This window comes from Daktulosphaira vitifoliae, unplaced genomic scaffold, assembly GCF_025091365.1.
Source record: "Daktulosphaira vitifoliae isolate Bord-2020 unplaced genomic scaffold, ASM2509136v1 Scaffold_3, whole genome shotgun sequence".
Classification (NCBI taxonomy): Eukaryota; Metazoa; Arthropoda; class Insecta; order Hemiptera; family Phylloxeridae; genus Daktulosphaira; species Daktulosphaira vitifoliae.
Genome location: NW_026099574.1, coordinates 30,841,076 through 30,854,966, shown reverse-complemented (window position 1 = coordinate 30,854,966; position 13,891 = coordinate 30,841,076). Strand labels below are relative to the sequence as shown.

The window sequence follows — 13,891 nt, the reverse complement described above, 5'->3', positions numbered from 1 at the left end:
AGATACAATTTGTATCGTTGAAAGAAATCGGTTCGGCGAGAGAGGAGTAAAAGTAGTAAAAGACACAAAAAAATAAAAAATAAAAAAAAAAAATCATAGTAAAATTAATACCTTCTCAGCTTTGTATGAGAGCTAAAATAAATAAGTACCATAAGATACAGTTTAGCCAAGTATATACTTAAGACTTAGAACCGTCACATTTACACAAACATTTTAAATATTAATTTTTTTTACAAATCTTTCAATAGGATAATTTACCAAAAAAAATTGTTTTTCTTTAACGAGGTATATATATATATATATAAATAGTTCGTAAACTAGTAAATATTAAGCAATCACGATTTATATATATCCCAAAAATTGAACAATTTTGTTAAACAAATAATTGATCACTTGAGAGGTATAAATATTTATTGATCAAGAAAAATTCATTAGTTTAATATTGTGAAGTAAACAAATGTTATCTAAATCCTTACAAAAATTGAATATTTTAATTTTTTATTTAAAATTAATTTGCAGTTTTTTTTTATTTTAAAATAACTAATTAGTTAACCAGTGTCTGAATAATTTTACTATAACAGGTAAAAATGAATTCTCATAGCACAATATGTATTATTTTACTAAAACTAATAATTTTTAATGTTATAACTGTTTATACAAATGACCAAACACGTATAACTATTGACGTTTTGAATAAACTCATTAAAAAATATCCTGCATTTATACAGTTGAGATTACAAGAACAAGATTATTACACAGGAAAAGATATAGCTCGTTGTCCTATGCCTTACAACGAAAATACGATATTAGACGATCCCGATGTTGTGTCTTCTGAATTATTCAACCCAAGGGAATGTGAAAAACCTTGGACATGGACGCGACAAAATGAAATAGAAGTTTCTGTACCTATTAATGGTACCGTTGGTAAAAGATTAGGAGACATTATTCGACCATGTCTTAAAAACAATAGTAATATTATCCAATGTTATACTCATTATCTGAATGTAATTGAAAGCGTTGGATTAACATTTTTAGACAGATATTGTTTGTTTCAAATTGAATTTTTGAGTAGACTTTCAGCAATGGATGAAAATATAGATTATATAGAAGAGTATAGTTTGTTTAATATTAAACTTAATATTTCAGTAATCACCTCGTTTCTAAAGAATATTGAACAGCTTTTAATTAATATCCGTGTTGCATTTACAAGGTATCATATTTCTACTCTACCTTTTGACTGTGTTACAAATTTTTTTGATAAAACGTATAGTAGTGACGCATACACCCAAGAAAAAAGTATACATATCTTAAATTGTCGGGAATTAATAATATCAAAAACAAATTATGCCATTTTAAAAAATGATCAGTACTGGAAATGGGATATTACTTCTGATAATAAACCTGATGACACTGTATTATTGACTACACTAGACGATAATACTAAACTAGGATTAAATCTATTTCCTCACGATAAACTAGAATAATTTTTCAAATCCTATTTTATTTTTGTATAAACAAATAATACTAAATATAATTTGTTTAATTTATTATATGTTGTACTTAAAAATAACACTGATGATTGTAATAACACATTTTCACTAGTTAATTATATAGTAAAATATTTTAAACCAGTATTTACCTGTTTTATTTATACAAATTATTAGGATACACGGCGACTTTGGCCATAATGAATAATAACCCGACCTTTATGATGTCACCCTTAAAAAAATTAAATACTGTTTGCCAACCTCCTGGTTTAGGCAAATCATTGTAGGACTACGGTAGGATCTTAAAAAAAAATAGAAAATTAAACATTGAAGTTAATTTAATATTTTTGAAAATAATGAGAATTAAATAAAATATATAATGATTGATTTTTGTTCTAAAGGTAGCTATTAGATAAAAAAAAATTAAATTTTTTTTTTTATATTACAAAAAGTTGTAACTGATGTCCATTGAATCGCTGGTAGTTGTTTACACTTACACCTTGTGACAAGTTTTCACATAACTAGGATTAAAATGGGGTGATCTTATATAAGGCCATTGTTCGTCCTTATATACTAGGAGAAAATGATTTTTAAATGGCAAAAATAAACAAGTCCATTAAGTGTGGAAAACGACGAAAAATTAGTTTGTGATTAGGTTAAATTAAGAGGACTTTATTAAATCAAACACAAATTAAGTTAACACGAGTAAAAAAATCGAACGTTCAAAAAAACTTGTCTGTAAATTGAAGGGAACAAATTAAGAGAAAAAATAAATCATAACTAAAAAAAAATATTACATTATTTATAACTTTTATTATTATAAAACACGACGAAGGTCGTCTTCGTGTACCAAACAGCTATTAGAGTATTTTACAATAATTATCAAAAACTTTTCGATAATATCTCTTTTGCATTTAAACGTTATTATATTTCTACACTACCCCTTAACTGTGTTGAAAATATCCTGGAGAAATTAAACTTATATTTTAAGCAAGCACAGAATAAAGATGATGAAATTAAACAACAGTTCTTAAACTGTCAGGAGTTAATGATATCAAAAATCAATTATGCTATTTTATAAAGTGATCAATATTGGAAATGGAATATTACATCTGACTACAAACCTGATAACAATTTATTAATTCTGTCGCAATATGAAAATAATGAAATAGGATTGAAGCTTTTTTTCTTTACTGAAAAGAAATAATTTTTCAAATAACAATATAGTTAGTATATCTATGATTTGTAAGTTTAAAATAGCCAATATTTAACCATTAACATATACAGTACTGTATCCATTCACGCTTTATACCTGCTCTTTATATAAAAATCTGTGTGAGTCAATCAACACTTACTCTCAAAGTATAATTTTTATAATTTAAAACAAACTTTAAAATTATGTGGTCGCTGGATAAAAGGTGTTATCTATGGATGCTTTATAATATTTTTTTTTAGAGTATAACATTTTTATTCATGTATTAAAATACAGTTTTAAAAAATTTCAGTTACACCTATTTATATTGTTCATTTTAAATATGATTTTATCGTAGTCTTAGAATTGATAAACTATAAAAGAAACAATTACAATAATCTCACTGTAATTGGTATCAAAAGTTATAGGCGTCGTTAGTTATATCTATTCACCATGTATATAGTAAAATTATAAGTTCTAAATTATCAAATGTCAAATAAATATTTGCTTATTATTGTATTTGTATATGATCAAATATAAATGTAAATTATTAAATTTTTAAAATTTTAAGTGGTTGATATTTAAGTCTTAGCAATAATTTATCAAAAAATAAATTCTTGTATGTATTATATTATATTTCACATATTTAAAATTTTATCATTAAATCATTCACAATTCAATCTTTAGTACTCTTATATAAGATATATTGTTATTTTAGAAAATCTGCCATAGTGCATATTAGATATCAATGTAATTCTTTAAAAATATAATAATTATACATATATAATCATAAACAATTATACAAATAAATGTTGGTACAAAATATTAATAATTTTAATGTTTATAGTTGATATCGACAAATTAAAAAATGTATGACTGATTTTTATATGTAAAAGATTCTAAACACTCTATAGTAGTTATTAATTTTTTGGCGAACGTATATATAAGTTGGAGGTCGTGATACAATACTTAGAAAAAAAAATTGTTTGTTATTTATAGATAAATTTACTGGTCTACAAATAATTTTTATCTTTTAATATATATATAATATACTTNATATATTGTTATTTTAGAAAATCTGCCATAGTGCATATTAGATATCAATGTAATTCTTTAAAAATATAATAATTATACATATATAATCATAAATAATTATACAAATAAATGTTGGTACAAAATATTAATAATTTTAATGTTTATAGTTGATATCGACAAATTAAAAAATGTATGACTGATTTTTATATGTAAAAGATTCTAAACACTCTATAGTAGTTATTAATTTTTTGGCGAACGTATATATAAGTTGGAGGTCGTGATACAATACTTAGAAAAAAAAATTGTTTGTTATTTATAGATAAATTTACTGGTCTACAAATAATTTTTATCCGAGACGAAAATATACTTTTCTAAACCCATTTATGTGCCGATTTGAAATGTGAAATTAGAGTTTCTTATATGGCCCACATAATAGCCAAATTCTTCTAATTAATATAACAAATATTTAGGCTTCTTTATTAGGTTACTTTTTAAAAATCAATAAATTAATTAATTAATTAAAAATAAGTTGAAAAAGTTCAATTTTAGGTACGTATTTTTAAGTTTCGAGTCACCCTAGTAGAGAGTTAAATATTCTGATTTAAAAAAAAAACTATGTCGAATGTAAAAAGTAAAGAAATATTAAATTTCAAAAAATAATGTATTGTTCCATAAGTTTTTAAACAAGTTATAGAAGTATAAAGTTAAAAATGTCAATTATTGACACAGAACCCCGCGACCTGTGAATCCTTTATCAGCCATCGCCCTATTACGTGCATATGGTAGTTTGACTGACTAACACCGCGTGCGATACGCCACGGTACAAAGTCCAGCAAGTGCCGCACGATCATCTACGACCCGCCGCAAATATACAAAAAGTAATTTCCATGACACCATCCGATACACAACCCGGTCGAGTGCGACATCGTCGGTCTTGTTATTTTTTTTGTGTTGTATACCTGTGTTGTCAAATATTTATATATATTTGTATAACGATTGGATTTAGTGACTAAACACACATTCTCTTGTTTTTTTTTTCTTTTTGTGATTATCTCTTCACCAACGCCACTTTCTGGTGTCATATACAAATAGGCCAGTTAACGAAGGAAAAATGGCGGAAAAAATTCCCAACCAACATTTTTTTTTTTTAAAGTTGATTTAAGATATGTATAATGACATACTAAAAGTCCTCATCGATTGGACTTGAGCTTTTTTTTTACAGCCTCGCAAAAGTTCAAAAATATGAGCTTTTTTAATTTTCTCAAAAAATATTTAACTTACAAAAAAAATTTTCGTACAAAAGTTGTTTAAAAAAGAATTTTAAATAAAAAAAGTTCCTTATATTTTTTCATTTAAACAAATATTTTTCGAGTTACATTACATTTAATATGAGTACTAAAATTTATTTTCAATTTTTTTCCATTTTACGATTTCTTTTTATCATATTATTCTTACATCAGACAAAATAATAAGAGTACTAAAATTTTCAATTTTTTTTATATTTGTTATTCATTGTCCTTCTCCAAATTTTGATCGAATAAATCTTCAACAAAAGCACAATCTTCTTCATCTTCAATCTCTATTTCTACTGAATTTGTACACCATTGACCTTTGCAATATCCACATATAATATAACATATAAGTCTAGTTTTTCGGCAGCCACAATTTTTACCACAACCTTTGGCACAACTGCATGATATGCTTTTAATTATTTGGTCGGGTGCTGGAGCTTTCAATGTTATAACTGGGGACAAAATATTATTTTGAAAAACCCACCCCCACTCTTCAGGATTTTTTTTGTGACCCAGCCATAACTGAACTTGTAAATAAACTCGGTAAGAGTGTTGTCTTGCAGTATCTTCTGTAGGAGGAAGTGAAGCAAGATTAGTTTTATTTTTCGTTGCAAATTTTGTGAATAAATTAAAACAATGTTTATTCAAAGATTTTTCATTTTCAAGTGCTCCATATAAATATAACAAGCACTGAATACCATTTTGAGCTATTTCATCATGAGATGAATTAGGTCTATTAAAAATTGAAATAATTGAATTTATGTCCTCTCGTTTTTCTAAAATTTGAACACATTTTTTTTTCCTTTTTGAAATAAGGTTGACGTTGTATCACATCCACTTATTGCATGATAAAATAGTATTTTATTGATATATGAAGGATTATTTTTTTGTCTAAATTCAGTACTAAATATATTATTTTCTTCATTACCGGAGCTTGCTTTTAAAAAAAATATATTATTATCACTAGGAGTTAGTGATGAGAAGTACTAATAAATCAATATCTTCACCAAACACGATAATTTTAGGATGATAACTAGACACATTAATTGCAGTGTTAACAATTAATGTGTCAGCATCATCATTTGCTATTTTAACAACAAGTTCATTGCATACTAATTTAGTTTTAAGCATTTCAATAAATCGAATTTTATTATTATTATTTGATGAAAAATTGTCCTTTAAAACAGGAACAACCATATGGCTTTCAAAAAATACATCAGCACATTTTTTATCTAACATTCGACGTTGTCGCTGTGAACTTTTTATACTTCTTACATTATTCTGATAACTATCAAATACAACAATTACATCAGTACCAAAGTGTTTTTTTAAATAAGTAACATAAGATTCACAAATTAATTCAAATGTTTGATACATTTGCCAAATAACTTTATGGAGGAGAAATTTTCCATCAATTACATACTTTGCACTTATAATATATAAACTATCTAAAGGTATGTGCTGTAAAATATCATATAAGGCAGATTTTTTTGTTTTTATAAGACCGTTTTCATCAAATAATGCCAAAGGGAAAGGTGCGAGTTCAAATTGAAGATATGACAAAAGTTCTTCATCACTTTTTTTTAAAATAGCGATTGGTTGAAATAGTAGTAAAGGGTTTACTTTAATTATTTCGTTATTAATTTCAATACCAGAAATTATTGAAGCTAGAGTTATTACTTTATTTGACCTTTTAAGTTTTATATCATGAAAGTTATTACCCACCATTGAATTAACTAAAACAAGACCAATTTCATACGCTTTATGACAATTTACTTTATCATTACCAGAAATTCCGGTGGCAATTGACCTAATATAATTGGGAATGTATAATTTAATGAAAACCATTTGACAATTTTTTCAACATCACTATCATCACGAGATATCCTAGACTCACATAGTTCGATGTGTTATTCGCTTGTACTGGAAGAAAGATTTACAAAATTTTCAATGTTAGCACATATATTATTTTAAACAGAAATACTCAAAATCCATTTATTTATTACGCTATTTGTCATACCTCTACCATGTGTTAAACCACCAGCTGTTTTCATTGTCCGCATAAGAGTTTGTTCAATCGTCATATCTGTCCATATACCAGATCAAGTTTTATCTACGCGACGAATAGTGAAGTAACTTCTATTTACAAACTTTGAATATTCTGCAGTATCCATTTCATTCTCTAATGTAAGCATATCTTGTAAATACATATAAGTAGCCTAAGTGTATGGAATGTGACCGCATGCTTGAAAATAAGGAAGCATGTCTCTACAACAAGTTAAATGTAGACACCAGTCTCACCTAATCTTTCGGCTTGAATAAACTTTTTCATTGATGTAACCATTTCAAAATATTGTATCCATAACGCAGCTGTTGGACTTCGATTTTTAATTAAACTAACTTCGGTTATAAATTTATTAGTTATAGAAATAAAAGTTATGTCTTCATTTATATTTTCCTTACTTGTGGGATTCACAAAGTAATTATTAAAGTACTCTTGAACTTTAACTCGCTCATCTTCAGTTAGATCAATTCTTTCAAAAATAAGTTTTGATAAAGCTAAATGCGTTAATGAATACGCTCGGATAGATCTCGAATAGACATGACCAGATAGTAGTTTTTCTACAGAATTTGGTGCATATATAGTGTTTAACATTTCCTGAAGTCCACTATTTGACATTAGATACCCAATGCAGCCCACAAAAGACATCAGTAAATGAAAGCCCCCGAGTCGAACAATGACGTTTGAAAGTTCTTTACGATAAGTATGAACTATATCTTTTGCTTTAATATACAATGGCAAATCAAAAGTAACAAATGTAGTTTTTTGATTGATTTCATTTGATTTTTTTACTTCAAAATGGAGTACTGTTCAAATTGCATCATAACTATGAGCTGGTAAATTTACATATGGTAAAAAAGTTATTTGTGAAAGTGAATTGTCTATAAGCGAAATTTGACTTAAATTTTCCATATAGCTATTCCAACCACTCAAATTTTTAATTTTTATATATTTTCCACAGGCCCATAAAGCATCAATAGGTTGTAGGTATTTTGTAGTTTTTAAAAATGTAACCAATTGGTTGAGATCTCGAATTTCAACATTTTTTAATCCACTTTCAACTTGTTTTACATAATAAAAAATGGGTACTTGACCATACTTTCTTATTTCATTTGAAGATGGAATTTTTTTAACTAGGAGTATAGGTTTATTAGGAATAACTGATGTTGCTTGTGTAGAACAGCATACAACAGCATTTTTTTTATCTTACTTACGACGTTAAGTCCTGTCAGTATAAAATCGAGAATTTTAACACAAAAATAGCATACGGTAGTCAGTGCCGAACGCAGGATTTTTTTTTAAAGGGTGCCAGTCTCATCAATATAAAAAATCTTCTCCAACTATGTTATGATAGAATAGTTAATAAAATAAAAGAAAAGAAAACATTTATGTATAATATATATATATATATTGACACGGCTCGCGCCGCTTCGTTACACACGATGCCTCGCGACTCGTGCCACCTTTATCAGCCGTCGCTTTACTATGAGTATTTGACTGACCTACACCGCGTGTTATACGCTAAGGTGCAAAGTCCAGCCAATGCCAAATGGCCGACGACGACCTGCCGCAAATGATACGGGAGACTTCTTCCCGTTGTGAAAGCGACAGCGTCGACCAACCGAACCGCACCTGCGCACTGTCACCTACAAAACTGCTAACCTTTTGCCGTCCAAGGATTACGCCGGACATCGCGTCGTCGACGCTAGCGAAAGTGCCGCGATATTATGCGAAGATTATTATTACTGTGTTTATCTTTTTGGTTTGTTTTATTTTTGTTAAAATAATCTGTTGTCGGTCATTTAATAAACGGCCCACGGGTCTCTACCCTCAAAACCAGTATCGACCACATTTTTGCGACGTAAGTCGTGTCAATATATTTGATAAATATATATTAAAAATTACAAAATACTTAGTTATAAAATAAAGTCAGTAAAACGGTTTTGTTTTGTCAATACTTTGATTACTTCCTTAACTTCAACATCAACTTCGCCATTCAATCTTTACTGGCCAACAGAATTTCGAAGATAGGTCTTAATCCTTTTTAATGTGCTAAAACGTCTTTCTGGTTCACACGTTGTAACAGGTTGAAGCAGTTTAAACACATTTGGAAAGAGGTCTTTATTGCACTTATCAAAAGCATCTAAAAGACCATGTACACTTAATTTTTGCAAATGTGTCCGCCAAAGCTTTACTTCCACATCAAAAACTTCTTGATTAATATCACATGAATAAAATTCACTTAAATCTTTGATCCCTTGGTTATCATATTTTTCATTAGAAATTAGAAAACAAAAGCTAGCTATAATATTTTTATGGTTTAAAAATCGGTATTTTAATTGTTGAACTAAACTGTCCACAAATGGAAAGAATATACTAATTTAAAAAAAAATGTGCAGGTTCATCTGTAGAATAATTTGATCCATGTTATTGATCCATGTTATCCATGTGTATAGCCTTTCTAGGGATGGTAATTTCAAAATTCATTTTCTTTGACCTTTCTGTAAGCTCTTCAAAATACTTATGAAATATCAATACTAACTCATAGAAAATAATGAGCAAAGAAAAAAAATACATGTATAATATAAGCAATAAATTTTAACGGAACAAGGCTCAAAACATTAATGTATAACAAAAAAAATATACGATACCCAGTCCCGGATGGGACTCATCCAAATATGGGGATCTTGGCTCCGGAAAAAGGCCGACGCCTTACATTAGCTAATACATAGTAAAAAAAATGTCACACGCGGAAAAAAAATGTTGGCTGTACGCACACAGCAAAGTACCACGAGGGCAGTTCAAAGGGAAGAGAACGAACATTCCGGGCGAGACACACCGACGATGACGACCACGTTTGAGAGAGAGTACCGGCTTAACAATTTACAGAATATAAAAACCCAGCACAGAGAAGTCGCTGCACAGTGGTGACGTGGCATAGTTGGATCAAGTATAATAATGTCTGACAGTGATTAAAATCACTATAAAAAAAAACGCTTCGATGCAAATCTTTAGATAGTGTTTAATTTTAAAAAATTGATGGATTATTCCAAAAGCTACATGATCTGCTAGTTCCTTATTAATATCCTGATTAAGATAAAGTATGTCGAATGAAAAAGGGATTATTAAAAAATAGTATTTCCCATAAAAAAATTATATTGATCAATACACTTTTCAATAAGTTAAAGCATTATAATGTTAAAAATGTAAAAAATAAAATCGAGAATTTTCTCACAATAATAGCATTTGGTAGCCATTTTCACCGTGAAGACAAAATAAAGTCCGAAATTTTTTTTTTCCATAATAAAGTTGATTACATTAGCTTTAATTTAAGATATATATAAAAGTGTCAGACTTTCCGGAACATTTTCAAAAATTGAATTGAAAAAGTTAATTTTTTTTGAAAAAATTGTCATATTAAATCTCCCCCTGTGGGCTGGTAAAGGGTTAAATTTATAAAAAAAATATACCAAATGATAGATAAAGACATAAAGCATCTATAAAAGAAATTATATTCATTTGATTATTTTTAAAAAAGTTAAGGCAATTTTAAGTAAAAAATATTGAAAAAATGTCGAAAATTAGCGATTTTTAAATTTGTAATTTTTTTGGAGGTTTTCCCAATTTAAGGGAAACGAGAGAAATTTTTTCAATTTTTGAGGGTAATGTCTTCAATTCGATCTTTTGACGTATCGTTGAAAGAAATCAGTTCGGTGGGAGCTGAGAAAAAGTGGTAATAGACACAAAAAAAAAATAAATAAATAAACACATCTTAGTAAAATTAATACCTTCTCAGCTTCGCATCGAAGCTAAAAAGATAAAAGTATGAACAATATTAAAATTCTACAGGTATTGATAGTGGTGGCCAGTTTATGTGTCATATAGGGAACGATTATTAAATTGATAAAGAATTTTGTGTGTATAGTGTTCACCTTGACAATGACAGTACAGTTTTCTGATTACCCGGCCGGATATAACGTACGCGCGCCCATTAGCAAAGCCAAACAGTAAATTTATCTATACCATATGAAATAATAACAGATATAAAATTTGACACGTTACAACAATAAGACCAGTGTTGAGAAGGAACTAGTTCCAAAAGGAACGGATTCCTGGAACGAGTTCTTTTTGAAGGAACGATGCTAGGAACTGCTTCCTTTTAAAATAAAGGAACGAGGAAAATGAACAAATTCCATTTTTTAAGGAACGTGAACGGAAATTACAGTTCCTAAAAATTTTTATAAACATGTTTTAGTGTAGTTTTCTTCGTATCTAGACATTAAAATATTATGGTATTTTTAGTTGACTTTTGACAATTGTAGTCCCCTATATACCCAGCCGAGATCGTAGGCTGTTTAAATGAATCAATTGACTATAGATAGAGTTATTATCACATGTAGGTATACAGTAAATATTTAATATATGTGTACATATATTAAATAATGCACCGAATATTATCGTCGTTTCTTGTTAACTAATTTATGTTAAAGGTTTTGGGTTTTCTGATTTATTATTTCTAACTTATATGTAGACAATAGACATTGGTCGCGTTGACACAAGTCGTTAGCATTTACTACCTGCTTATAAATATAATTTTCGAATACTTTTAGATAAGGAATACTACAAATTTGTTTTGTATTCGACTGCTGATGAAAATCATTGATGACCGTTATCATGATCTCATTGCCACAATTTTTTAAATAACTTGGTTACATAAAAGGAACGAAGAGTGGAACGAGTTCTTATTTTGGAGGAACTGGATCTGGAACAAGTTCCTTCTTAATATAAAGAACTAGGATCTGGAACGAGTTCATATTTTAGAAAATGAACGGGGAACGGAACGAGTTCCATTTAAAAAGGAACTTTCCCAACACTGAATATAACTTACATTAATTTTTGACGTTTGAATAGCTGAGAGTAAGTGGGCTGATATTGATGACGTTCAGATGACATAATTTCTTCAAAACATGATATAATGACTGGTTAAAAATCATAAAATACATCAATTGCATCATATCTTCCTGACCATTTAGTATGTTGCAGCTGCAACATAATAGTGTGTTGTACGCACGTGCGTCCAGTGTACTCGGACCGGTCTAACTTTTATCACCACACCTACTCACTACTACTCAAGTAGTAGCGGAGATCACTACTATCGGCCGATCAGCTGTTCACACTACATACCACACACGCACATAATCACTTTTATAATATAGTATAGTGAAGTATAGTACAACATTGTATTGCGTAACAACCAGTATATAAAAATTGTTTTGTTTTTCTATTGTTGAATTTCGCATTTTTTTTGAAAACGTAATTTAAATTTTTTGTAAGAGGAAGAATTTATTTTTCTATTATAGCATTGATAATCAAATGTTTACAAAAATGTTGTTGTTCTAATTGTGACTTCCTTAAAACTACTAATTAGCTGACGGAAAGATTTATTGTTGCTACTAATTAGTAAAATTAAGCTAGTCAATTTTGATATTTAAATTTGAGTTACCAAACAATTATTGTAGTCTTAAGGTCATTTGTTATTATCGNTTGTAGTCTAAAGGTCATTTGTTATTATCGTGATCCTTGTTTTAGTGTTAGGTAGCATCTAAGCTCTGCGAATTGTGAGTACCATTGAAATTTATGTATTATTGATTTTTGTTTTCTTTTTCTTAATTTAGCGTAGTTATTATTGAATTTTATTTTGAATTAAATTTTGTTTATTATAATTATTGAACAGATTTATTNCTATTACTAGTCCTTCCTCTTCCTACCTTTTTATGATAAAAATATAAATATCACACATATAGCTAATTATTTAATTCTCACATTTCTCAACATCTTTTTTTATTATGACAAAATCCTTTATTTTAGCTTCGATGCGAAGCGGAGAAGGTATTAATTTTACTATGATGTGTTTTTTTTTTTTTTTATGTCTGTTACCACTTTTTTCTCAGCTCTCATTGGACCGATTTCTTTCAAAAATATGTCAAAAGATCACAAATCATATCTAGTTGAAGACATTACCCTTAAAAATTGAAACAAATTCCCTCATTCCCCGCAAATGGGGGAAATATCCAAAAAAATTACAAATTTAAAAATCGATAAATTTTGTCATTTTTTTCACTTTTTTTTCTTAAAACTTCCATAACTTTTTCAAAAATCAACAAATTAACATAATTTTTTTTTTTAATAAAATCTTAGATACTTTCCTTTCATTTGATTTCATTTTTTTGAAAATTTAACACTTAACCTGCTCACTGGGGGGGGTTTGAAAATGGCAACTTTTTTACAAAAACTAACTTTTTCAACTTAATTTTTGAAAATGTTCTGGTAATACTGCGTCCTTTAAACATATATCAAATTAAAGCTTATTTTATGTACTATATAAATAAAAAAAAAAAAATTGTCCCGACGACTATACAGGGTGATTTTTTTATCATAACCCACTCAATTACTTTCAGAATAATAATAATTTAAACATTTTTTTTTTCATTATCTTTCGTTACACATTATTCTTGAATTTTTAACTATGTAATACTTTTTAAGTTCATCCCTTATGCCTTGGAGGGGTTCAACTTTGTTTTTTTAAATGGTAACACATATTTTTAATTTAATGATATGTTTGAGTTTTTAATTTAATAGTAAATGGCATTTGAATTTTTAATATAACTTTATTAGCTTATTAGATATAAACATTTAAAGTTTCAAATTTTTGAGTTAATATACATGTATAATACACATGGGATTGTAAATACAGGTAGCTAATTGGATTTTTATGACATTGCTGTCTCAGTCACGGATTGTTTATTATCAATTATGATTATCA

At 28.1% G+C, this 13,891-nt stretch overlaps 1 protein-coding gene across 1 annotated transcript in view; it reads left to right on the top strand.

Moving 5' to 3' along the window:
• The first annotated feature begins 454 nt into the window (after positions 1-454).
• The window catches only part of LOC126902846 (uncharacterized), a 21,898-nt gene continuing 8,461 nt past the window's right edge, over positions 455-13,891 (top strand). Inside the window, exon 1 of the mRNA XM_050680512.1 lies at positions 455-906. Within this exon, the coding sequence (XP_050536469.1) occupies positions 588-906 (319 nt within the window). The 5' untranslated portion in view covers positions 455-587. The remainder of the gene's footprint in view (positions 907-13,891) is intronic.